The 26,462-nt window shown below is 41.1% G+C and overlaps 1 protein-coding gene across 4 annotated transcripts in view; it reads left to right on the forward strand.

Annotated features, from left to right (window-relative positions):
• Positions 1-26,462, forward strand: part of WDR7 (WD repeat domain 7) — a 212,238-nt gene that overhangs the window by 49,507 nt on the left and 136,269 nt on the right. For 2 of the 4 annotated variants that reach the window (XM_033164543.1, XM_033164544.1), the window contains exons 16-19: positions 394-482; positions 4,773-4,859; positions 8,934-9,052; positions 11,938-12,061. In XM_033164543.1, coding sequence (XP_033020434.1) covers positions 394-482; positions 4,773-4,859; positions 8,934-9,052; positions 11,938-12,061 — 419 coding nt within the window. The remainder of the gene's footprint in view (positions 1-393; positions 483-4,772; positions 4,860-8,933; positions 9,053-11,937; positions 12,062-26,462) is intronic. The other 2 variants (XM_033164545.1, XM_033164546.1) reach the window with 1 other exon arrangement.

A 26,462-nucleotide genomic window follows, 5' to 3' on the forward strand; every position in this document is an offset into this window, starting at 1 on the left:
AGCACTTGACAGCGATTTTTGCCTGTCTGGTTTTAAAAATAAAACTTCATGGATAAAATAGAAGCTAAGAAGAAATTGATGTAAGAATTGAGTTTAGCCTCTCCATCTTCCTCGACCACCATACCCACAGAAAATACTAAACCAGCCATTGGAAGGAAAGAAGGGACCTATAATTTCCAAAAAATAAAAGGGATGGAGGATATCTGGGGTATTTATAGAAGAGAGGCTGAGAAAGAAAATGATGCTGAATTAGGTAAAAAGGGGCCCAAGATCTGTGCATGTTTAACAGACGATGCAACCCATTCTTAAGCTATTCTTATGTGGCACCAAGCCCAAATATTATATGGTGTGCAATATTTCCTGATTTTACGTACCTAATTCTTTTATTTGTAGACCACCTAGACCAGGGACGCCCGAGCTTGCTAGAGTGAAGACTCCTGCTCCAGTTGCCAGTCCGACAGCTCAGGGGCTGATTAAACAAGGTAACCTCTAGGCCCTTGAGATAATGGAGATATCACTCAGACTGTGGAATTGTCTTAATGATACGTTCTTTTCTCTTTTTTTCCTGAGTGATTAAATTAAGCTGAAATGTCTGATAATTGCAAAGGATGGTCTGATAATTGCAGGTGTTTTATGAAGGTTCCTGTGTGCATATGATCTTTTGAGTTCGTAGCAGCAACATTTTTCAAGTACCCTGTGCTGACAGTCAAGCACCTTGCTGGAGGTTGAGGTGGTGGTCATATGTATCTGATCCACCATTCTTTGAACTCACCCTGGATTCATCTCCTGGCAGTTCATCGGCAGGGACTGATATAAAACCTGCAGTTGCCATGAGCCTTGCAGTCAAGTCTTGCAATCTGTTCCTAAACTGATGGATCAGCGTAATTCCAACTCAGGTTCATCCTGGCGGTTGTTCTGAGGGAGGGAATCTCTAGATTCCACTCTATTTGACTCCCCTTTCTTTAATGCTTGGCATTACTGATCCTGTATATCTCTGGTATTCAGAGGTAGGTAGATTAACCTGTGTGTGACTCAAGGGAGCCCAAAAAAGAGCATGGCTCAAATAATATCTGGGCTCTTGGGGGCAGTATTCAGCTACCACATCCCATCAGCGCAAGGATGCCTGCTTGCACAGTGGGACTTCCCCGACCTCTCCTCTCCTCATGTGTGCATCACCTCCTCCACAAACCTGCTCCAAAGGGTTGGGGGAACCCTCTAAGACATATTTAGAGGACACATGGGAAAGGAGAGGGGAATAAAGTTCTGTTGTGCAAGCAGAAATCTTTCTTCTGCACTTAACACTATGTCGGATTCCACATTCTCCTTATTTTCTTCCTGGAAAAGGAAACATGTCCTTTGGGCAAAAAAGGGTATCACCTTTCTGTAACACCTTTGTTAGTCCCTCTTTGTTCTGCACATGGTCTTGTTTAACAGTGCAATATAAATTGGTTTCCCTAACTGGATCTCATGGTGTTCTATATCACTCTTGCAGTGGAAGCCTTTTGTAGTCCTGCGACTTTGGCTTAACCAAAGGGCACCATGGCAGAACAGCTGTGCGTAACTTCTAGAACTTCCTTTAGTAAACTTTTCTTCTCTGATGAGTAGATCATTACACTGATGAGTAGATCATTACCCTGTGCTTCCTATATGTCTTAATAGCACTGTACATAAGACAGAGGGATCTCCTGCCTAGCATCTGATCCTCTTCTCTTGACCACCATATTAAAACACAATAAATCAAGCACATTGCCTTATGTTAAATCCCAGTGCAAATTTCCCCATCAAATGTCAAGGAGGTAAATGACTATACAGCTTTTAGAAGGCATCTGAAGGCAGCCCCGTATCAGCAGATTTATAATGTTTGATGGTTTTATATGTGTTGGAAACTGCCCAGAGTGGCTGGGGCAACCCAGCCAAATGGGTGGGAAATATATATGTACATGCATGCATGCATGCATGCATGCATACATACAGAGCCAGTGTGGTGTAGTGGTTAAGAGCAGTAGACTCATAATCCGGTGAACCGGGTTCGCGTCCCCGCTCCTCCACGTGCAGCTGCTGGGTGACCTTGGGCTAATCACACTTCTTTGAAGTCTCTCAGCCCCACTCACCTCACAGAGTGTTTGTTTTGGGGAAGGAAGGGAAAGGAGAATGTTAGACGCTTTGAGACTCCTTCGGGTAGTGATAAAGCGGGATATCAAATCCAAATTCTTCTTCTCTTCATACAATTATTAGATAATCCCCCTCAGGAAGGTAGCTTGGTTGTGAATGATTTGCGAGAGAAGAAAGTTAGAAATTGAATACAAATCCCACTGGAAGTCTGTAGAGTAACCCAAGGAAGTGTCCATTAATTTTCTCTAAGTGTTTCTTTTCCTTTTTTGAAATTTAGTGGAGAGATAAATTTCATTAACTGAAAAAACTTTTGCCTCCTTTAAAGCCACATTTAATAGCTGAACAATCAAGTGAATGAAAGCTTTCAGTCTTGCTTTTAATGGGCAATGAACGAATGTGAAAGCAAATATTTCAGTATCTCACTGTATGTGATGCTATGATGAAGTTTGACTTTTCTGTGCAGTAAAGTATGTAAATCATTATGGCTGACATACATTTGTAGTTGCTAGTCAGCAAAAAGTGCTTATTCTGGTATGGTGAAACTCCCCCTTCCCCTTCTCCTCCCCTCAGTCCCTCCAGAGCAGACTTGGAGTTGGCACAGGGAACAGGGAAGAAGAGTTATGTCAGGCAAGCAGAAATCCACTAATGTGAGGTTGCATGTCATTTATGTTAGTTTGTTTTTAAATGTTCGCAGTGTAGTGTCATCTAAACCATGGTGCACTGGGAGGCCTTTCAAAATTATTATTATTATTATTATTATTATTATTATTATTATTATTATTTCTTCCCCAGCCACTCTGGGCGGCTTTCAACAGAACTTTAAAAACAGAATAAAACTTCAACCATTAAAAATTCCCTAAAAAGGGCTGCCTTCAGATGTCTTTAAAAAGTCGGATAGTTGTTTATTTCCTTGACATCTGATGGGAGGGTGTTCCACAGGGAGAATGCCACCACTGAGAAGGCCCTCTGCCTGGTTCCCTGTAACCTCACTTCTCGCAGTGAGGGAACCGCCAGAAGGCCCTCGGAGCTGGACCTCAGTGTCCAGGCTGAACGATGGGGGTGGAGACGCTCCTTCAGGTATTACCATCCTCATTGGTCATCTGTTGATGCGGTTCATAATGCTATTGTCATATTTATAGTTCATGCTATCAGATCTACAGTTATTTGCTTACTTCTGCCCTGATAACAAATGGGGGAAAGTTTACCATAAACAGTAACAGCCAGAAGATTTTTATTCATGAAATCGTTAGATTTTTGCTCCACCTTTCTCCTAGTTATAACGTTGTAGGTTTTTCTCATCAACCTTCTATCGCTTGACTTGGTGCCTGTGACATGTTGTGCATTTCTGTGAGTTTAACTTTCTTAATTGCAGCGCAGTTAACACGCAATGGACAGTGGCTGAACACAATCAATTCATGCAGCGTATTTTTTCAGATTGCTCGAACGCCCAGTTCTGCTGGCCTACCAAGCCAGCTGTTGTTACTTTCAGTTACACTGATTGATATAAACAATGACAGCCAGAGAGACTGTTCTCTTTCTCCCACCCTCATCACAAAGGAGTGAAGCTTAGATATCGAACAGTAAACTCTGACAATTGGAGTCTGGGTGTATTTTTTTTTTTTTTGAAAGCTTGTGCATTTATCAGTTCAAGATCTTTGCCAATCCTGGTTGTCTATTATTATTATTTAATTCACACGTAATACATGCTGGCTGGTTTACAGCTTTGCGCGTGCCATCGTGATGCATTCGCGTGGAAATCATAGAAGAAGTAATTTTGATGCAGATGTCTTAGAGCAACAAAAGAAGTTCACTGCATGAAAACCAAACATACAATTCAGGAAACAATGCTTAATCTGTTCTGGAGCCTGAGCTCATTGTTGTTCTGCAATGGAATAAAGGAGAGGGATTAATTTGAAGATGCTTGTGCATGACATATGGTAATTCCCTGTGAGAAGGAAGTGTCAGCTAGTGACCTCTAAATCTTAACATTGACCTCTGGTTGTAGAATGGTGTGTGCCATAAGGTCTGCCTGTCCTTTCATATGATAATTTGATTCATGGAGCATTAGCGAAACTATAAAGTTTATGGCTGCCTTTGGACTGCCTTCACATTAAAAAAAATAAGAACCCCACCACAAAACGGCCATCGTAAAACTGCAGAAATTTTAATTTGGAAAAAACTATTCCGAGCAATTAACTTTTTAAAGTGGCTTCCTCACTGAAAGTAGTTGACAGTACGCCCTAAATCAATCTTAGTGTGGGTACTAAAGAGATTAGTTTTCAAGGTGTTTTATTCGGCCTGGCCTTAAAACAATCTGCAAAGGTCAAAACATTCAAAATTAGACTTGTCTTAACTGTAAAGCTTTATTCGTGCAGTTGTGACATGCATACTCTGCTGTTTAAAATGGAATGGATGCAAGTTTCTTTCTTGATTTAACATTTCTTGGTGTACAGTCCAAGTAACCAAAGTATCACCCTGTGTTCTATAACTGACTTGTTTCTCTCTCACTAGAATGCTTCTTGAAGGGTTCTTGTATAGTAATTGCTAATATAGTCCCAGAGAGTTATGGCTCTCCCCCTTTCCCCGTTCTTTAGTAATACGAACCGTTTTCTGAAACGTCTGTCTTCATTTTCCTCTTTATTTCTTCTTTCCTGCTCAAGTTGCTCCTGCTGTTTCTGCTAGCACTGAAGCTGATCTCTCTGGCTCTGACCCTGCTCCTTTACATACCTGTTTCTTAGTAAATGAAGGTATTCTCACCTCCGTTTCTATCTACTTGGCCTTTTTCTTTTCCTTTTTCTTTAAACTAACTTGCTCTCTCGTTGTTACATGCCTCTTCTAATCTACACATTCATTCACTTCTCAATTTGAAAACAAGCTTCATTTAGCAACCTTTATTTGCAACTAATGATTAGTTTTAATTCATTTTTCTCTGCCTTTAAGTGATGGTTGTACATCACTTAAGCAGCTAGCTTATCTGACTGGGAAAAAGAAATTTGTATTTAATGAATTAAGATCTTTAAATTCAATTTGTCAACCCTTTTTCACCCCGTGGGGGAAGGGACAAGGAGAGAACAATTACGTATTTTTTAATTTTCCAGTGGCTTCAGAATGAGGATTTAAGCAATTGAATCCCAACTGAAGGGATCTTTTGGGTGGCTTAGAGGAAATTTGTTACCTTGTGGATAATTTTCCTATTGATAAAAATTTGTTTGCTTATAAATACAGAGGGTGTTTTTCAGTGACAATATATAAGGGTTTTGTTACCATTCTTTTATCTGTAAAGGAAAAGGCAAAATCTGAGATATTGTAAATACTTTTTTTTTCTAACACAGACTTGTAATGTGCAGGTAATTTCTCTCTCTCTCAAAAGATTACCTAGAAAAGGTCATGTTGTTGTTTTAAAAAAAAATAAAAGTACCCTACAAACACCAAAAAATTGAGCAATTAAATCTGCCTAGCCTTGTTAACTTCAGTGGAACTAAGCTGATTTCTAAAAGGAGATGTGTCAGTTTAAATGATTTGTAGATCCTTCTGCTTGTAGGTGTTTTCGTAAATTCTACTGTTTATGAATTATGGACCAGTTTTCACTTATTTGCATACATTGTTCTCATTCATTGTGCTACTAAATGTATGCAGTTTTCCCTTTACATGAGAAATAGAGACTCTATTCAGCAGGTAACATCTATGTGTCTGATGGCTTAGCTGTCATGCTAAGAGAGAATTGCTTCATTCAACTCTTAAGTAGATACAAGCTTTCCTCTAAGTGGTGACTGGAAGAATTCATTAGAAACCAGCAACAATCCAGATTACTTCTGCAGTGATTAGATGTGATGTATTAAAGTTGTGCCGAAAATTCCCCCTTTTCTAAATTTGGAGGGTAAAAGTTGTTATTTTTCCAGGTTTGAAATTTCTCCCGAATATGAAAAAAAAGAAAGAAAAGAAAGAAACTTCTTCTGAAAATTAAATCTAGATTACAAGCATATGAACATTTGGGGGTGTGTGGGGTGTTTTTGAGGTGTTTCCTTATTAGATTAGTCACATGAATGATCCTACAGTGACTGGGATGACATCACAATGCTATAGCCAATCAGACGTGGCTATGTGATGACATCAGCGAGGGTAATTGGGAATAACATCAAATAAAGGCAGTTCAACTTACCTAAGCAAATATTATTGCAAGGCGGTGAAAAATTATTTAATAAAAATTCTACACCGCTTGCTTGTTTTAAGAAAACCAGCACCCCTCAAAGTGCTTTTACATAAATGAAAAGGTGTGCATTTTTCGACACAACAAAAACTAAATAGTTTTGCTTCAGCTCTAGCTATTGGAGCCTGCTAGATGGTGGTGCTAACCTAGGTGTACTTTGATTTTTTTAAAAAAATAAAACCTGTGAAAAATTATTTCCTATAGTTAACAATATGTGTAAAACACCCAGAGTTCTGCACTGACACAGTGGCGATTTCACTGTGAAACCCATTGCTTTCCGTTTATTTTAACGTCCGTATTGGTGAGCATCAAAACCAGCATTATAACCCATGCTTTTTTGGTATTGTTGTGCTGTTTAGAACTTTGAAAGCGTTTTGTGTGTTTTATGGCTTTTTAAAGCTAGTGTTTGTTCCTCTGTGTATTTGATGGCTGATTGTCCATGTCTGGCTTTATGTATTGGCTGCAATTCTGCACCTATCTTGCTTATGTTTAAGCTTGGTTTTTAGCAGGGATTTAAGAAGAAGAAAATCCTTGCAGCATGTTCATCAAGATTCTCAAGAAACTGGTGCTGATACCTAACTGTTTTGTTTGTTTCTTCCTCCTCCTCTTCCTATTATTATTATTATTATTATTATTATTATTATTATTCATGGATGCAATCCTAAAAAAGAGAGAAAGATGTGCCCCAAGAGAAAAGTAATTCTGGTGCTTAGGAATTTGAAATGTATTTCAGCCTTGTTGCTATTGTGCATGGGGGGCAATCTACCACACACCTGAACCAGCAGTACTGCACCTTAATGATTTTCCACTGCTGTTCCTCCATGTAGCCCAGGCATAGGCAAACTCGGCCCTCCAGATGTTTTGGGACTACAATTCCCATCATCCCTGACCACTGGTCCTGTTAGCTAGGGATCATGGGAGTTGTAGGCCAAAAACATCTGGAGGGCCGAGTTTGCCTATGCCTGATGTAGCCCTTGGAGAGGGACCATAAAACACTGGCTCAGGTGCAGCTTTCCCTAAAGCCAAAACAGGAGTTGGTTTAGAGCATCCATGTAAGTCTTTCATAGCTGCTAACGTATTCCCATCCCTTCCCTCTGCTTCCTTTCCCCCCCGTTGTGCATGGTAGCACATTCGCCCTTTCCTCGTACCTCACAGGATGATGTCACTTCCTTCCAACTGATTCTTCTAGAGGGCGCCAGGGCGCCTGTGGCCTCAGGGCAGGATTGTGGCTGCCGTTCTCATGCACTGTCCTTATCACATTGTGATAAATCTCTAGCATGAAAAACAAATTCATTGGTTAGAAATTTTATGTGGAAGAGGGTGCCTGTGAAAGCATGAGTCTCGTACCCAGTCTGATTAAACGTCCTGCACTGGTTGGTTTAAACGTGTTATCTCTTGTCCATCTGCCTGTCTGTCTGTCTCTCGCACATGCATACACGTACACACACACTCTTCAAATTAGTCTATAATCGGATTCTATGTGTTCCGTCCAAAGAACTTTGAGTAGAAGGAAAATAATTGCCCAAGAATTTATGCAGCACTGACGTATGTGCATTTCACTGATGTTTTCATGCTTCCAATTGTGCAACAGGTTGTGCAAGCAGGGGAACATAAGTGAAATTAATTTTTCTCACCCATTGCTGGAGAATGAAGTGTAAAATTACCTTTCTATGAATCGAAGACACTTTCAGCATGTTAGAAGGGCATCTTTAGACCCAGTCTTCCATCAGACTAGCAAACAAGCTTAAGCTTTCATGTGATGTTGGATCATGACCCTCATGGGGAGATTAGGAGGAAGAAGGGAAGAAATGCTATCCTCCTGATGGCTCTTCACATAGCTATTTTGTCAATTGCCCTAGCTTTCTTTTTAATCTCAGTAAAGGAGGGTCCTTAGGTTAGACTTGCAGGCAAGGCCAAAGTTGGCCCACCTAATATAATTATCCTTCTATAACTATGCATTTGTATTCGCTCTAACCCAGGCAAGGCCAAAGTTGGCCCTCCAGCTGTTTTGGGACTACAATTCCTATCATCCCTGACCACTGGTTGGGAGTTGTAGTCCCAAAACAGCTGCAGGGCCAACTTTGGCCTTGCCTGGGTTAGAGCGAATACAAATGCATAGTTATAGAAGGATAATTATATTAGGTGGGAATAAGCCCCTCTGAACCCAGTACACTTATTTCTGAGAGGGGTTGTGTAGGATTGCACTGTTAGTGCCCCAATGTAACTTTGAATTAGGATGAGCTTATATACCCGGAAGCTGTGCTTTCTGAAATCCGAAGTTAGGAAGTGTAGTGAACAAATGGCAGAGACAACAAAATAAAGCAGTGAATAATTAAAATGTAGATGATAGGAGCTTCAAATAATGTTAGTTGCCTCAATGATCAGGAAGAGAGGTTAGCGTGCGCTTATACGGATAACGTATTAGTTTTAAGTTAAGCTATTCAGTACAACTGCATTCCTGTTGCTTAAGATGCAATATATTTTTAAAAAGGGGTCGTTTTGGGCAAGCAGGTCATGATAACATAAGATTGACAAGCGTAGTTGTGGATGCTAATAAATCTAGTGGCATTTGATGACGGCTGCTTTCCTAATGCTTTGCCTGTGTCTTCAACAGGATGGAGTCAACTTGCTGCTATGCATTGTGTCATGCTTCCTGACCTGTTGGGCCTGGATAAATTTAGACCACCTCTCCTTGAAATGTTAGCTCGTAGATGGCAAGATCGATGCTTGGAGGTACTGTTCTTTATTGAAGGTGGCAGTGGGGGTGAGGGGTGTGTGTGGGTGCGGATGAAATGAATCTGTTAGCCAGCATGGGGATATTATTTTTATGTCGGATATATTGTTCCAAGAAAAGCGTACCATAATTCTGGTTTAAAGGTTGGATTTATATATATAGGTATATGCAATTCAATTTGCAGATCAGTTTTTTTTTTAAAATGGAGAGTTAACATCCCCGCATAACAACAGTATATTGTAGTTAAATGGGAAGCTAGGCCTCGGAGAACGCGGTTAATCCAAAGTACACGATGAATCTTGCCGGCCACTGGATGTCATCGTTGTTCCATTACAGCACTTAGGAATACCAAAATCCTCCATTTCTGTAAGCCACAGACCATTTCAACATGTTTCGATGGAGCTGCACGCAGTTTGTTTACTCCTCATGCATCAGCAGTTCAATAACTGCTGCAAATTCATTTTTAATCCTCTTCAGTACTATACATATTTTTAAAAAGAGTAGGAGGGAAGAGCATGCTTAGAGAACAAGAACCCTTGTAAGTCACAGTCCAGGAAACGCTTTCCCTCCACTATGTGTAGTTATTTGAAATGAAATGCTGAGAGGCACCACTTCCAATTAATATTAGTTTCCCCTCAGCAATGCTGAGGTCCGTCATATACTTTTTGATGTAGGTGACGCCGGCAGGCAGAAAATACAAAGACATTTTTGAAATTTGCAATTAATATTCAGATTTTCAGAGCAGTCTTTTGTTCCAGTAAGGAGAAGGGCGTTCAGCTAAGAGGTTTCGCAAGTCAGTTTCTAAAGAGAGCTTGCTGAGTTGTTCGAATGTAACTCCACTCGTCGGCAAATGGGGTTGGCATCTACTATTTTTGATAAATGACTATCTGGCCTTGACATCACATCTATGCTGTTGTGGCCAAAAGAAAAAAAAAGGGGAGGAAAAGTTGATTGTGCAGCTTTAAAAGAAATATATGAGGAGCAGACCTGTGACATTTACAGTAGTGTTTTGAGCTGGCTCCTAAGCTTAATTGAAAATCTGCTGCCAGGATTGTGCAGTAGTGGTGGAGTTCATGCACACATGGTAGATGAAACCTTACTCTGTGCTAAACTAATCTTTTATTTCAGTTTCTAGCCTGCCTCATCCCAGAGACTTAGGGTGGAGAAGTTGTGTGTGAACACACATTCTTTAGTGTTGCTCGTGAATGTCGAGCAAAACGTGTAAGAATTTCAGCTTTTATTCTCAAGAATATTAAGCTTTAATTCTTTTGTATACTGACGTAGATTCATAATAATAATAATAATAATAATAATAATGGTAATAATTTATATACCAAACTTCATCCAAAGATCACAGGGTGGTTTACAGTATAAAAACACAATAAAACGCACCATAATAACAAACAAAAACAATACCCCCACAGTTTAAAAGGCCATATATTGTTTAATTAGCCAAAAGCCTGGGAGGAGAGCCTTCCTATAGAGAGCATTCCGCAAGTGGGGAGCCGCTGCAGAAAAGGCCCTCTTTCCTTGTTTCCACCTTCCAAACCTCCTGCAGAGGAGGCACACAAAGAAGGGCCTCACATTGCAGGATCCTGAAGAGGAATCCTAAGCAATGTTGTGTTCTTGCGGTGTATTAAGGCAGTATCGTGAATTCTACAAATCGGGTCTATCATTCCACCAGTGCCAGGTTCTCTGTTACTTCTGAGATTTTTTTTACACGACAGCTAGGGCCAAACTCATACTTTGGCATAGTGGTGAGGGAGGTATTTTCCATTGGTGGCTTTTCTTGATGAACCAGTAAAGCAGATGTGGGAAACCTGTGGGTCTCCAGAAGTTAATGAACTACAGTTCACTCTATCCCTGACTAGTAACCATTCTGGCTGACTGGGACTGATGGTCATTGGAACACAACAACATCTGGAAGGCCACAGGTTAGGTACCACTGTTGTAAAGGTGCAATTCCGCTAGAATCCCATGGGTCACTCCCAGGGTTTTGTGTGGCCAGTGTCTCCATGAGAATAATTTATTTTGTTGGCTTTGCCCATACGGCTCTTCCATCCACATGTGTCCTATCAGGGTATGAGGAAGCATTGTTCCTATGCATGAACGTGACATTGTTGATCACTGAACTGTCTGGGAAAGATAGTCTCTTTATAAATTCTGTTGTACCTAAATGGATGATGGAAGCATTTGGGGGCCTTGTAAGTGCACTGCAGAAAGAGGTTTTTTTAATGTTATCTATCATGCCAACTATATTAGCTTTGGCCATTCACAAGCAATATCTGCAACCAATTCATTTTGCATACCAGCATTATTCTTTTTGTTTTCTTTTTTTCTTTTTACCTGCAGGAATGTTTCCCCTCCCTCATATCATCTGATTTGACTTTAAGGTTGGCCAGCTTGGGTTAGGGGAAGCTTCTTGACCTGCCACCATCGGCTGTTGCATGGCAGGAGGTGACATGGGATCAAGTCTTCACTGTGATAGCACCCTGACTGTTGAATTCTCTCCCCTAGGAGGCAAAGCACACCAGCTCTTAACAAAATTCTGGTGCTAGGTTAAAACACCTGTTTTCCCATCCAGTTGATTATTGAAATCTGGAATACCGAAGGACTTAGGATTTGATAAACCTTATCCATGATTGTTTTATAATTGATGAATAATTTTAATAGTTTAGTTGTTTTCTCATACAACAAGTTGTTTTGCAGTGTTTTGAAAATCACTCTGTGATTCTTTTTGTGGTAGAGGGTGCTAGAAAAGGTTTCTTAACGTGTGTGTGTGTGTGTGTGTGTGTGTGTGTGTGTGTGGTTATTTATGTTTGGACAGTTGTATGTGAACATTATGGAGTCCTTTTGCAAACATGTGTCTTCCTTGGGTTTGTAGGTGCGAGAAGCTGCCCAGGCCTTGCTGTTAGCAGAATTGAGAAGAATTGAGCAGGCAGGCAGGAAGGAGACGATTGACATGTGGGCTCCGTATTTGCCGCAGTATATGGACAGTGTTATCTCACGTGAGTATTTTCTTTCCAATCCAAATGTGCTTAAATATGTGGATTTAAGAGAAGACATTTCAAGTAACAATGGAAACCAGTATATTTCATAGGGGAAGCTAAATTTCAGGGCATGGCATAGATCTCTTTCTCTGATGTCAGCACTGGATATAGGGATGTTGAAAGTCTGGGGCAAGGTAGACAAGTCCTTCAATGACAACTGTATGAATATGACAAGACATTTGTCCTTGAATTAATTCAATATTTCAAATTTACATTGTTTATATACCATCCTGATCTACCTCGAATTGGGCTGTATTGGTTGCCGTATCAGACCGATTGTATCACACCAGTCAAATTTCATCAAATATAATGAAGTCTGTACTTTGGTGCAGCAGTTTCAACCCAAGCCAGATCATTTAGTTCATTTTATTGGTGAGCAGGAATTTGTTTATTTCTAATATAGCAGACATTTTTATGACGAGAAACGTTTTGCCCAACGGAATTGAATTTCCTTTTGTTGAGAGTGTTTTGTGTGTTAAATGCCAATTGATTTTTTTGGGAAAGATATATAATGATCTTGTTAAATCTAAATGGGATATATAATCTAGATTTACATGGAGATACTCTGTGCTGTTTCCAAGAACAAATGCCAGTAAAGAAATAACACTCAGTCTTTTGGCCTTAAGTTTAACCCCAGCGTTATTTGTATTAAATAATTACATACAAGGTACATGGACAATACTTTGGTGGTGTTAGACTGTGGCAATAAACTGTGGTATTTTGGTTATGAGATAGGAATGATTCTCCTTTTCAGCTGGTCCCCTTCTTTGTCTTCTTCATCTTCTTTTCTGTGGTTTCCCCCCAAAATAGTAGAATATGCCTATTTATGTCCCAGGCAGCCTGTCCTTCAACCAATCAAATACGAGTGACGCAGAATTCTCTCCCCCCAAAAACATTTTTTCTGTAAGTGACCAAGAATTTCTACCCACAAACTAATAAAAAGTGTAATTTTACAGTCCTCTACCTCAGTATTTAAAATAACCAGGTTTTCCCAGACCAAGCCTATGTAAGTAAATAACAAACAACTCTCAACCACCAAGGAAGGATGTTTCCTATTACAACTTTAACCCTTAACCTCATACACATAAATTGCATCTAAATCTAGCAATGTTCTACTAAACACATTTTTAAAGGTGCTTTCGCCACAGATGTTGTTGGGTTACGATTCCCATCGGCCCCAGCCAGCATGAATGATGGGAGTTGTAGTCCAGCAACATCTGGAAGACACCACATTAGCTGCCAATACCTGAGGTGTGCTGCAGGCCCTGTCATGAGCCACGAAAACAGGTGATCAAATACAGTAGTAGAAGAGATCCCAAGAAACCAAAACGATGGCATTATATTTCGTAAATGAAAAACTCAATAACCTCTGCATAATCGCTATAAGTGGCATCTTTTTTGTATATCAATTTCTATTCCATCCTTCTAGATCCTATGCATTATGTTTGCTTCTTTAATAGAAAAAAAAGTATCATGCAACCCAAAACAATCACAGCCAATATTTGCAAAAAGGGCTTTTGCCCATCTTGGAATAATATGCTGTGTACTATGCCATCATACAGCTGTCTCTGGAAGTAGAGGGATATTATTATGCCAAACCATAGGTAGCACAAGGTATGATTTGAAAAGCTATTTCAAGCAAACCATTATTTCTGTTTGTCTGATGATGTTTCAAATGACAAGGGGCAGTTTGCTGAGTTAAGCTTCCTTAAACATGATTTGTTGATGCCCCCCCCCACCAGTTTGTCATTGGTCCCTCGGTTCTGTCAGGATCTGGCATGGTTTGGCAGCCCCAGATGGAAGAGGAGGAGGAAGGAGAGAAAGCAGAGCAGGGGCTTGAAGATTGGCACCCAGGGGTGGAAGTCCTCTCCCTGTGACTCTGGAGGAGATCTTCCAGCTCTCTCCATTGCTCCTCCAGCAAGGCAGGGGGAGGGACTTCAGCCAGCCAGTGGGAGGGACTGAGCAGGAGGAGGGGGTGCAGTCAGAGGGCAGGGCACAGTCCTGTTGTCAAGATGCAGGTGCCATGTCTGTAGGTAGAATTAGACACCTCTGCCCAGGTGGAGAGCATGCTTGAACCTTCCAGGAAAGTGAAGAGTGTCTTGCGAGTGAGCTCACCCTGCCTTGTCCTTAAAAGCTTGGGCAGCAAGGTACGGTAACTGTTGGGACATCTTCATTGCTCCTCTTCAGTCCTGTATCTCTTGTCTTAATTGTGTGCCTTGGAATCATTACTTCTCGGCCCACTACTTGATGCTGAGCTGCACCATTATTAGCCTGAATCCAGTTCTCTTCCGTATGCTCAAGGAAGAGCCACATGGCATTGTGTTTTAGGACAGGATTGTGACAGTCATGACATCTCTGTTGAGCCTCAAAGTTCCTCACTGTAAGTGTTTACAACTTTTTCAAGATGTAAAACTGTTTTTTCCTCATTACTTTTTTATTTTTAGATAATTTAAGTGCAAGTTAAAAAGGTATAACTGGCTTTGTTTAATTAAGGCATGGCCAAACTTGGCCCTCCAGCTGTTTTGGGACTACAACTCCCATCATCCCTAGCTAACAGGACCAGTGGTCAGGGATGATGGGAATTATAGTCCCAAAACAGCTGGAGGGCCAAGTTTGGCCATACCTGGTTTAATTGGTTTGCAATTAAAATTCATTAGAATATTTACCAAATCTGTGCTATTCAAGATTGAATTCTAGAATATGGTGTTTTGAGGAACAAAATAAAAATAAAACCAGGCCATTGCATGGCAAGGCTTGCCTCATACAAAAGTTCATTAAATATTTTAGGGGGGGGGGGAGTTCATGTTTTTGTTGATGCTTGTTCTTTCTTCTGTTGCAATTACAAATAAAAAAATAGGTGGATAGTACCTTATTGCTAGCAGTGTTAGTGAGTACTGTTGTAGAAAATGCCCTAATATTAGTTGTACTGAAGAGCATGGTATTGATTTGTGCCATTAGTCTCTTTCTGATTTGCTGAAGAACTGAGTTTTTTTTTTTTTAAATGCTAATGGAAATAAAGATCTTTACAAAACACAATGCAAGAATACGGGAACACATTTCTGCAATAAAGCAAGTGTCTAGGAAGCTTTTAAAATATATATCTGTCCAAGTTTGGTTTGGTGCAGACTATGCCAGTGCCCATGTATATAGCATGTGTTAGGCATTGATTTATGGTACACTATTTATTTTAAGAATTTATAAACTGCACCACCATCCAAAGGTGGATTTCGGGGCAGTCTGCATCAAAATTTAAAATCCACAATGCAATGTAAATCATAGACGAACAGAATTGCAAAATTGAACAGAACGAAACTAGTCAACCAACTAAAAACTGGATATGCACACGTTTATCATGTCAGCTCACACCTTCTTCTTTTTAATAAAAAGCAGGTTAAAAACAATTATAATAAAATAAGCAATGATTAAATATAACACAGTATTAAAACAAGTCCAAATTAAAATCAAGACAACGTCATATAGCAAGAACAGATTATGAGAACAGCATAGCTAAGAGCAAAATTACAAAGCTACAGCAAGATTTAAAAGACCCTGGGGAAGTAAATGGGGATGTGCAGGAGCCATCAGAGTAGCTGCCAGGTGGGCCTTCCTAGGGTGCAGTATTTCACTCATAGCTCAAAAACAACTTCTTCCTCTTCTTCTTCTTCTTGCAAAGAAAGCTCAGCAACTTGGGGGTGGTGGGGGACTCAACAACTTTTGTGCCTTTTTGAAATATGGCAACCCTAGGGGCCAACAAGAACTTGCCTCCAACAAGGATGTAAGGGTCGGAAGATGCCATCATCCAGGCACCCCAGTCCAGGCTGTGTAGAGCTTTAAAGATCGGAGGCAGCACTTCGGATTGAGCCTGGAAACAACCTGGCAAGGTGGCAAAGTATTGTAACATGCGATCTCGGGCAACATTTACGCAACCATATTCTAACTTTTCAGACCACCTTCAAAGATAGTATACCCTGTAGAAGGCACTGCCAGACCAAAGGTTACCAGGACATTCTCTTCCTGTGCATGTAGGGTCATAGCCGATGCACCAGCAGGTAAAGTGGTGCTACCAAACATTTACTCCTCTGATGTTACGGGTGGATCAGTTAGCACCTCCCAAATTACTTACCTGGTCCTTATGAATATAGACTCCCTTGCACATGTGCTATAATGGACCGTGCAGTTCTTACGTCCACCATCTGTCCTCCTTTTAAGAAGCATATTTATATATACAAACGAATACGCTGTGGATCTGTTGCCTCCCCATGAGCCAGTGCTCTGGCTTTTGAAAGGGGACAAATGCTTTCTGCAGCTGTAAGAATTCAGTGGGTTCGGCAGCAAATTGTTATGAAAGTAGGAAATGAAAGAAAATTTGGTGGCTGATTATCAAGACGACTGATTCTAGGGTAACGTAATGTTCTGTCGCTTCTGGTGCCAGCTGATAATTAATAATATACTTTTTAAAAGCCAAGTTATGCAGTTTGGGCAACTTTGCACAAGTTTGCTTAATTTGTGTGTCAGAATTTGATGATGTTATAAGCCTGTGATGCAGAGTTCCCTCTGTAGTGTTACATTCCTGTGCACACCAAGGGGCCTTGAAAAGATTGAAAAGGCCCTGCTGAAAGGGAATAATTTCTCCCCTTCTGCACTCCCTTGGATGCTGGTGGAGAACCTCAGATATGCTGATGATACTACCTTGATGGCAGAAAGTGAGGAGGAATTAAAGAACCTTTTAATGAGGGTGAAAGAGGAGAGCGCAAAATATGGTCTGAAGCTCAACATCAAAAAAACTAAGATCATGGCCACTGGTCCCATCACCTCCTGGCAAATAGAAGGGGAAGAAATGGAGGCAGTGAGAGATTTCACTTTCTTGGGCTCCATGATCACTGCAGATGGTGACAGCAGTCACGAAATTAGAAGACGCCTGCTTCTTGGGAGAAAAGCAATGACAAACCTAGACAGCATCTTAAAAAGCAAAGACATCACCTTGCCGACAAAGGTCCGTATAGTTAAAGCTATGGTTTTCCCAGTAGTAATGTACGGAAGTGAGAGCTGGACCATCAAGAAGGCTGATCGCCGTAGAATTGATGCTTTTGAATTCTGGTGCTGGAGGAGACTCTTGAGAGTCCCATGGACTGCAAGAAGATCAAACCTATCCATTCTCAAAGAAATCAGGCCTGGGTGCTCACTAGAAGGACAGATCCTGAAGTTGAGGCTCCAGTACTTTGGCCACCTCATGAGAAGAGAAGACTCCCTAGAAAAGACCCTGATGTTGGGAAAGATGGAGGGCACAAGGAGAAGGGGACGACAGAGGATGAGATGGTTGGACAGTGTTCTCGAAGCTACTAACATGAGTTTGGCCAAACTGAGAGAGGCAGTGAAGGATAGGCGTGCTTGGCGTGCTCTGGTCCATGGGGTCACGAAGAGTCAGACACGACTGAACAACAACAACTTTTCACATACTTTTGCACAGGTTTTCCTGGATCCTGATCTCACCCTTTTTTCTATTCTTACCTTTGCCAATGATGCTTTTTGCCTTATTTGGTACGCAGGGTGGATGCTGCTAAAGGAATAATTTAAGGTTTCGCACAGAATCATTCCAAGATTAGTAGGGTTCTTCTATTGGTCTGCTGCTGATTAAGGCAGGTGAAGAAGGGAAGGAATGATGGCCTGGTGTAATGGTAGTTGATTGCCGCTCTGACTTTCATTACTGTTTCCTGTTTTTGTAAGAGGAGGTGTCCCGTTCCCCCCCCTCACTGGAACAAGTTAAGCCATGTTTTCTGCTGGAGGAAGTTGAGCCAAGTTTCTTCTTCCTTGTTTTCTGGGTCTCGCACCTGAAATAGAGAAGTTTCAGATGCAGCTCTCGAGGGTCGGAGTTCAAAGGAAGAGCAGTTGTCATTTTGGGTTGTTTTTTTTTCATTCATTGTCAAAATTTAGTATCATTACTAAACTACAAGTCCCTTAACTATTAGAGATAATGGTACTGGCTATAAATCGAGACACTCGGGATGAATTACCCATTATTCATGATGCATATTTTGTACTTTGCAAAGCTCTTAGAAGCTTATGTTGACATCGAGCGGTATATAAATAAATATTAATAAATACACAATGACACTGTTGATTACACACCTGGTAGTAATTATCATTACTCAATAAATGCAGTGTTAGGGCTGCAATCCTAATCCAGTTGTACACGATGCGACTTATTTCCAAGTGAATATGCATATAATTGCACTACAGATGACAGGCTGCATCTGAAACAGTTGCCTTGGATTAGGCTGTAAAGCTCAACCCTTAAGGAGTCTGTGCATATCCCACTGATCTAGCAACTTAGCCATTTTATAGATTTCAGACTACAATCCTGTACCCAATTTACCTGGGAATAACAGGAGGCTTACTGCTGAGTATACTCTTACAGGGTTGCACTGTTAACTGAAAGCATCCAATATACTACTAGAAATCAGAGCTAATATCTGCATTTGTTTCTCCAGCAAATCTACTGATGCACACAAATCTTAAATATTGGATGAGCTGTTAAAGATTTTCATAAAGGAATGTAAAATCCAGCTATGTTCTTTGTACGCCTGCCTGCCTTTCCCTGCCATTTTTCACCTGCCAAATACCTTACTCATTTAACATTTATTGTAGCAATTCTGTGGTCTAGTAACCTCTCTTACTCATATTTTTCATAGTTTATGTTTACAACTTAATTCTCTAAAAGCCCTGGCTGTATGAAGTGATTGCTTCCTCAATTAGTTCAACACTTGTACCTTTTAAAATCCATTTGTTGGCTATGAATATATAAAACAAACACTGAGATTTAATCAGCGTAATGTACTGATGTAACTATATTTTGCTTTTAGAAGCATTACATTTTCATATACAGTAATCACTGTGTTTCTTCTGCAGTTTAAGAGCAGTTTGTCATCTTTTAGTTCCTTTACAAATCCATATGTCTAAAGCCTGCAAAGAACATGTGGCAGTTCATGGGTTCTCTTCCAACAAACCATCATAATTGGCATCGCTGCCGTAAATATATACATGCATTGACAGAGCAGTGAGATTCAGATTTAGTTTTTTTCTCCCATGTATGAGTGCTAGAAGTCAATTTTGATATGTCCATATGAAGACAATATAGGATTTGGAGGAGGCTCCTGTATATATATATTTTTGTTCAGTCATGTTCGACTCTTTGTGACCCCATAGACCAGAGCACGCCAGGCATGCCTATCTTTCACTGCCTCCCGCAGTTTGGCCAAACTCATGCTTGTCGCTTCGAGAACACTGTCCAACCATCTCATCCTCTGCCATATGTGTGTGTGTGTGTGTGTGTGTGTGTGTGTGTGTGAAATGGAAGAAGCACTGGTGGAAGGCAGTCAACATGAAATTACATGAACGCATTTTAATGCTACAGAACATTGAAATACAGAGGAAAATGAGCATTTAAAATTGGTACAAAACTTAGTATTGATTTGGAGATTTCTAGAAATGCTGAGAAACAGAAAAAGTCCAGGTCTCTTTTCAGACTGTAGTGTTCCCACAGCTTGAAGAAGATGACTACATACAGCAGTGGTTCTCAAAGGGTGTAGCACGCCACCCTGGTGTGGCAGGAGAAGATGGCAAGTGTGGCAGGAAGATTCAAACACAATGGAAGAAACATTTAAACATTTCAGTGTAGTATAATAATATAGTATAGTATCAAAATGACTATTTATGGTTATGTATGTTCTTCAGCTTAGAAGCTTGCAATACACATGACTAGGGGGAAGAGCAATATACTATTGTAGCTAGAAGGGGGCAGTTTCAGTCTCTGATATCCCTTCAGATACTGTACTCTTCTGGTACAAAACAAGCAGCATAGGCAGTGTTAAACCAGGGTTACAGTTGCCAGTCCCCCCCCCCCCCGACGTCATTTCCGCCCTTGTAATCCTGGTGATGTCTGGAAAAATCCAGGCATTTGGCAGCCCTGTCTAACCACTATGTCACACAGGCTTTTTGTTTATGTGGTGCCGACATCAGCTTCACCTGCTCCATCTCCCCCTGTAGCACAATTGCTACGTTTTGGGCAGAGTTCCCGCAGCTCTTTAGAGGAGAAATGGGTGGGTATCTGGACACTCCGTCAAACCACAGAAATACATTGCTTTTGAATCAGATGAGTAGAGCTGCATAGAAGGAATTGTAATCAAATTAATAATTGGATCCCAGCCTCTTAACTAAGCACATTAGCCTATCGAGAACTTACAGTCATCCCCTTTAGAAGAAATTCGGATTGTATATAATTTTATACTTTCCTTTTAACTCCCCGTATAGCCTGCTGTGATGTCATAGGGAGAGGATTATGACTTTAGGTGGAAGATGAACAGCAGGGCCAGATGAGCTCTCATAGAAATGCACTCCCAATCCTTCCCTACCGTTTTGGTAATAAGCAGAACATACAGGGGAAACCGAGTGGGATGTTTTGGGACTTGAACATATATTCCCCCCCCCCTTTGCTTCTCCTTTTCTTCTTTGTTTTTTTATTTTAAAGGTTTAATTCTTTAAAAGTTGCTTTGGTTGGGAGCTAGGGTGATACGCCTTTTGTAACTGTTTCAGTCCTGATTGAAGAAAAAGGGCTTCTTCTGGTGAGCAGTATCCGTCTCTTCCACATAAAACACATTTTCTCTCTCTTCCAAAACAGCCGTACAACTCTTGCACCCTGCTTATCATGAGCATAGATTGTGTGCAGTCGCCCCTTGTGCAGCCAACTCCATAATCATTGAATTTTGCCATATATTATTCCATTCTCTTTTTGAATTAAAAGGGCAGCTGGGGGGGGGGGGGAGAAGAGAGATGGAAAGCCAATCTTGCTGGATAGAATGAAACAAAAGAATTTTTTTTCTAATGGAGGCAATAAATACATTTATAAAAGTTGATAATGAATTATCGGCAGGGTTCCATGGCTCAACAAAAACCAAACATTATAGGTTGTAATTTTGTGCGCAGTTTCCTGGGAGTAAATCTCATTTAATTAAGTGGGGTTTCCTTCTGAGTAGGCAAGCTTCGGATTGTTCCCTTCGTAAAGTATCATGTTAAATTCCGATAAAGCAGATGATGCGAGATATTATTCGGTGTGGCCAGTTCAAATACCTGGCAATTTTAAGATAATTCACCTGTGCATTTAGATTATGCTTTAGTTCAGTTCTGATTGATTTATCTTCGCACATGCATATACCCGGTACACAGTGCTTTCTTTCTAGAAAAATAGATGATGTTGTTACAGTAAGTGCCACACTTTTTAACAACAACAACAGAAACAGGTGCTGGCACCCTTGAGTACCCCCTGAAAAAAAAAAAAGTGCTGCTATATTCCAGTAAGGAAAAAAAAGGTAAAGGACTCCTGGACAGTTAAGTGCAGTCAAAGGCAACTATGGGGTGTGGCGCTCATCTCACTTTCAGGCCGAGGGAGCCTCCGTTAGTCCAAAGACAGCTTTCCGGGTCATGCGGCCAGCATGGCTAAAGCTCTCCTGGCGCAACAGAACACCGTGATGGAAACCAGAGCGCACGGATATGCCGTTTACCTTCCCGCCACAACGGTACCTATTTATCTACTGGCTTGCTTTCGAACTGCTAGGTTGGCAGGAGCTGAGATGGAACAACAGAGCTCACCCCGTCGCGGGGATTCGAACCGCCGACCTTCTGATTGGCAAGCCCAAGAGGCTCAGTGGTTTGGACCACAGCGCCACCCATGTCCCTTATTCCAGTATGCCACCATCAACATAGCATGGTGATATGTCTTTGTGTCTGATGGACAAAAGATCCTTATTCTACTTCTGCACATTTGATAGCTGCCTTTTTCTCTGTCCACAAGGAATGCAGCATGTTGGGAAAAACATGGGAGCTTGTTGGCAAGCTGGATTTCTGGTAGGACTCTGCCTAGTGCCGTAGACTAAGATTTGGGCACCTCAGTCTTCCTGTGCATAGCCCCAGTGTCCTCTTCTATCCCCCTGGTTCTTATTACTGCTGCTACTTGTGACGGTGTCATCTGTGGCCTTTCGCGCTGGCACCATATTTGTTTTCTGCAAATAGTCCAATTAAGCTGCTGCGTCTGCAGTATCTGTACGGTTCCAGTGGCTTGGAAATGACTGGGAAGGTTACTTGTCAGCCTCGGGGAAGGGGAAATCCTCCCTCGCTACATTTGGTGATTTGCATCATGAACACTGGCTGATTCAGTTCCTTCTAGATTTTCATCCATAGTATTTCATAGGGCAGTCTTGTTTTCTGACTGGGATGGTAATTCATGGATTTTGACTCAGGAATTTGGACACTGTCTCTTAAGGCAGATTTTGTATATATCAGTGTATATATCAGCATTTTTCCTTGTTGTCAATTGTTAGAGGTTTTCTGTGTTGTTTTCTTTCGTTTTTGCAAGAAGAGATATTTTTAAGCATGGATGTTAATCTGTCCATGCTATCTGTATTTCCTTAAAGTTACTGCACCACTGTATTCTGCCTAATCACTGATGTGGTGAAATGTTGGGGTCCTGTGTGAACCTAAAAAATGCTATTTTCATTATAGCTACAAGAGGGTCAAATTGCTCTGTATGTAATGTTGGTTCTTCAAATCGAAATGCATTTTGAAAGGACTCCCCTCCCCCCCATGTGTGTGTGTGTGTACACACACACACACAAAATATAATTCCAGGTTTCCTTCCCCCACCCAGCACCACACACAGAGACACATCTTCTTCGGTCAGAGCAACATATTTTCTTAAAATGTGAAAATGATTGTTTTCTAGAATATAACACTGGGTGTACTTGAGCACTCGATTTGTCCAGCAGGCAATAGAAATTCTGATATATTTTTATATGTCTGATGGTGCTGCAGATAGAGAAAAAATGGCTACTGTGTCTTTAATGGAAAGCAAAAGGTTATCTTTCTGTGGCCTTTGTGTATATGTGCTGATGTGGATGTAGGCAGCCAGACAGGCAATGTGTGCAAAGAGACTAGGGAACCGACTGTGGATCGATAGAAATAGTGTGAAGTGAATTAATGTGAGGCAGGCAGTCTGTCTGTCATAAGGATTGCAGGGAATGTGGGGCAGTACTGGTCAGTCACTGCAGAAATCTGTTTCCAATAAATTTAAACCTTCTGTCTGGAAATAAACTATAGACAAACTTGCACCTCCCACACTGTTGAATTCTTATTTATTTAGATAGTATTTTCACAAAAAAAACTGTTTCCACTATGGTAATACGCTAACGAAACAGAACCAAAAAAATCCAAAAGAAAAATATTTGCAGGATTCTCCATATGAAATGAGCTTTGCACCTTTGAAATGATTCTGTATATCCATATTAGCACTCCAAAAGAAAAAGCAATAAATTCTTTATAACAAGTATGATTCTGTCCCTATGTATCAATACCTGCTTCTTTCAAATTAAGCCTGCAATCCTGTGCACAGCTACATGTGCACGAGTCGTATTGACTTTAAGTACACATAATGGTTCTTGGGATTTCAGCCTACAGCTGTGCATTATTATGAAGCCTTACAGCACGGCGTATTCAGAGCTGTGCCTTGAAATTTTCTCAGAGCTTTCAGATGAATATTCGGTTGTGAATATTCAAAATGGAGAAAGTCACATCAGAAATGTTAGTCCAATAAGATCGAATTTTTAGTAATTCAGAGAACTGAATGCAATACAGATATGTAAGCTCTTAAAGTGGTTGATACAAAGAAGTGGGGGTTCCTGGTAAGGGTGTGGGAGGAATTTTTCTGTGCCCTGCATTAGAGGTGGCCAGCCCCCTCTTTGGGATCTTAGAGTCAATGGTAAAGGAGTCAATGAACAGTATCCAACTACCTTATTCCTTCACCGCAATGATTTGTGCATGCAGAGTGGAACTTTCCCCATAAACCCCTTAAATGAGGATTTTCTCCCAACCCTCTAGAGCAGATATAGGGAGGGCACAGGGTGATCATGGGGAGAGGCAGAGTGTTCTGTTGTGCAAGCAAAAATACTTGTGCTGATGGAACAAGTTAGTTGGATGCCATCCACTGCTAGGTTTTGCGAAAGGCTTTGGCATTCTGCTGAGTTCCTGGATAACGCCAGCCTCTGGAATCCCGATTGGTGTATGTAAATATCATTAGGTCCCTCTGCTTGGGCTACTGACTTAGGTGCCTTTAGTTCTGCATGCTCCCTGCCTGTATTGATCCTGCTATTTACTACGCTTTGCTGTTCCTCACTGTTCCTAATCCCTGCTATTTTTGTGGAGTTAGCTCCTTATTTTCTGAATTCCCCTTTGCCCCTCATCTCATGAGCAAAACTCTCTGCTATTGGTTTGTGCTTGACTTGTGGATTCTCTTCTGAACCCACCATTTGGCTGGTTGCTTTGCCCAGATTTCTGATCCAGCTTCTGTTAGCCCACGGTATATCTTGCTTCGTCTGATGCTTCCCGTCTCCACCGAGTCTCTAATCCTGACAGCTGCCCATCCTCCAGTCTCAGATGCTTGTGATGTTGACAAAGATTTGCTGCAGTTCTGGCCAGCACCTGAACCCCGCCACCCCTTGCTAGGTCTGCAAGCAAGATTTCTTTTCTTTTCATTTTGCCACAGTTGCCGCTTTTTCTACAACACGTTTTCTTCTAAACAGGAAGCCGGAGGAGGGGGCTGAATTGAGCCAAAACACTTCTGAATGACGAACCCATTTAATCCTTGTGGGTGCTAAGAGTCCAGTGATAATGGTGGGAAGCTTGTCTTACATATAAGCTGGCCTCCTAAAACATTTATTTTTTTTAAAGCATTATGCCTGATAGTCCGTGAATGAGTCTTTGCACCATGTCTTAGGTTGATTCCATGCATACATGCCCATCACTCTGACATGAAATGATAAATCATGTATGTGAAGCATTGGACTGTTCAACGGAGGCAGTTCATACTTAGATCACTGAGTGCCATTTGAGGAATGAGATGCTAAACGCTGCTCATATGCATTGGTGACATGCCATGCCTTGCCTTGGGCTTCCCTTCACGAAATTGCCCATCTGCATTGAATAGCATTGAAGCAGTGTCTAGTTCTGATAGGTTACTTCTTAGTTAAGGGTTGTATTGTGTTCTTGCAGTAGTGGAGCCTTTCCAGCATCAGCTGCAACCTGATACAGATGGAGCCTCCAGCACCGATGTTCTGCTTATTTATTTGACCATTTCTACGCAGCCACATCGCTGTGGTCTAAACCACTGAGCCTCGTGGGCTTGCCGATCTGAAGGTCGGCGGTTCAAATCCCCATGGTGGGGTGAGCTCCCGTTGCTCGGCCCCAGCTCCTGCCAACCCAGCAGTTCGAAAGCACCTCAAAAGTACAAGTAGATAAATAGGTAAACAGCGTTTCCGTGCGCTGCTCTGGTTTCGGTGTTGCGTTGCGCCATAAGCGACTTAGTCATGCTGGCCACATGACCTGGAAAAACTGTCTGCAGACAAACGCCGGCTCCTTTTTACACAGCCACATAGCTCCGTAGAGCTCTTGTGGTGGTGTACATCACGCCAGAAAACATTGTAAAATGGCTACCATCAGAAGCAGCTCACTGGGTGCGTGGCCTCAGGCTAGTCTCTCACTCTCAGCCAAACCTGCCTCACAGGGCTGTTGTGAGGATAAAACAGGGAAAAGGAAAACCATGTCCACCACCTTGAGCTACTTGGAGGAAAAGGCAGTATATAAATGTAATAAATAAAGAATGGCTGCTACCCCGCCCGCCAAGATGTCTCTAAAATAATCTCACTATTGAGCAGCTAATCAATTTGTTCAAAAGAATAAAGCCATGTTGTAAAACACCGAAATAATAATTTCTACCATTTTATTTCAAAAAAGAGAATAAGAGTTGGCCTGATTAACTGCTCTGGGAAGAGAATTCCATTATGGCGGCATTACCACCACTAAGGCCCCGTTGCTGGTCTTGATCAGTATAGCAACAGTTTAAAGGAAGTTGGAGCTAGGCCTCTTCTACTGATCTTAAGTTGCAAATAGACAAAAGTTTCCTCCCAGCCTGCAGGAAACAGGTATGGCAACAAACGACCTAAAGAATAGAAAATATAGGCAAACTGTTAGTCTGGAGGACAAGAGGAACGCAGTAGGAGTTCTCCTACCCTTTAGTGAAGTAACCACTTTGCGTCACATCCACTATATTTTAGACATCAATTATTTATTCCTTATTTTATATATAAAATAAACTTATTTGTTGGATATGCTCTTTATTGGTTATCTAGAAAGCATCGGAGAATAGGAAGGTCAGGCTTGGTAATGCATGCTCTTGTTCATTGACTTTATTTCAAAAAAGAAGCCATATTTCACAGTCTGTCTCCATCTGATTTATTTCTGTTTTTCACATTCTCTGTTC

This window comes from Lacerta agilis, chromosome 11, assembly GCF_009819535.1.
Source record: "Lacerta agilis isolate rLacAgi1 chromosome 11, rLacAgi1.pri, whole genome shotgun sequence".
In the NCBI taxonomy this organism is placed as follows: domain Eukaryota; kingdom Metazoa; phylum Chordata; class Lepidosauria; order Squamata; family Lacertidae; genus Lacerta; species Lacerta agilis.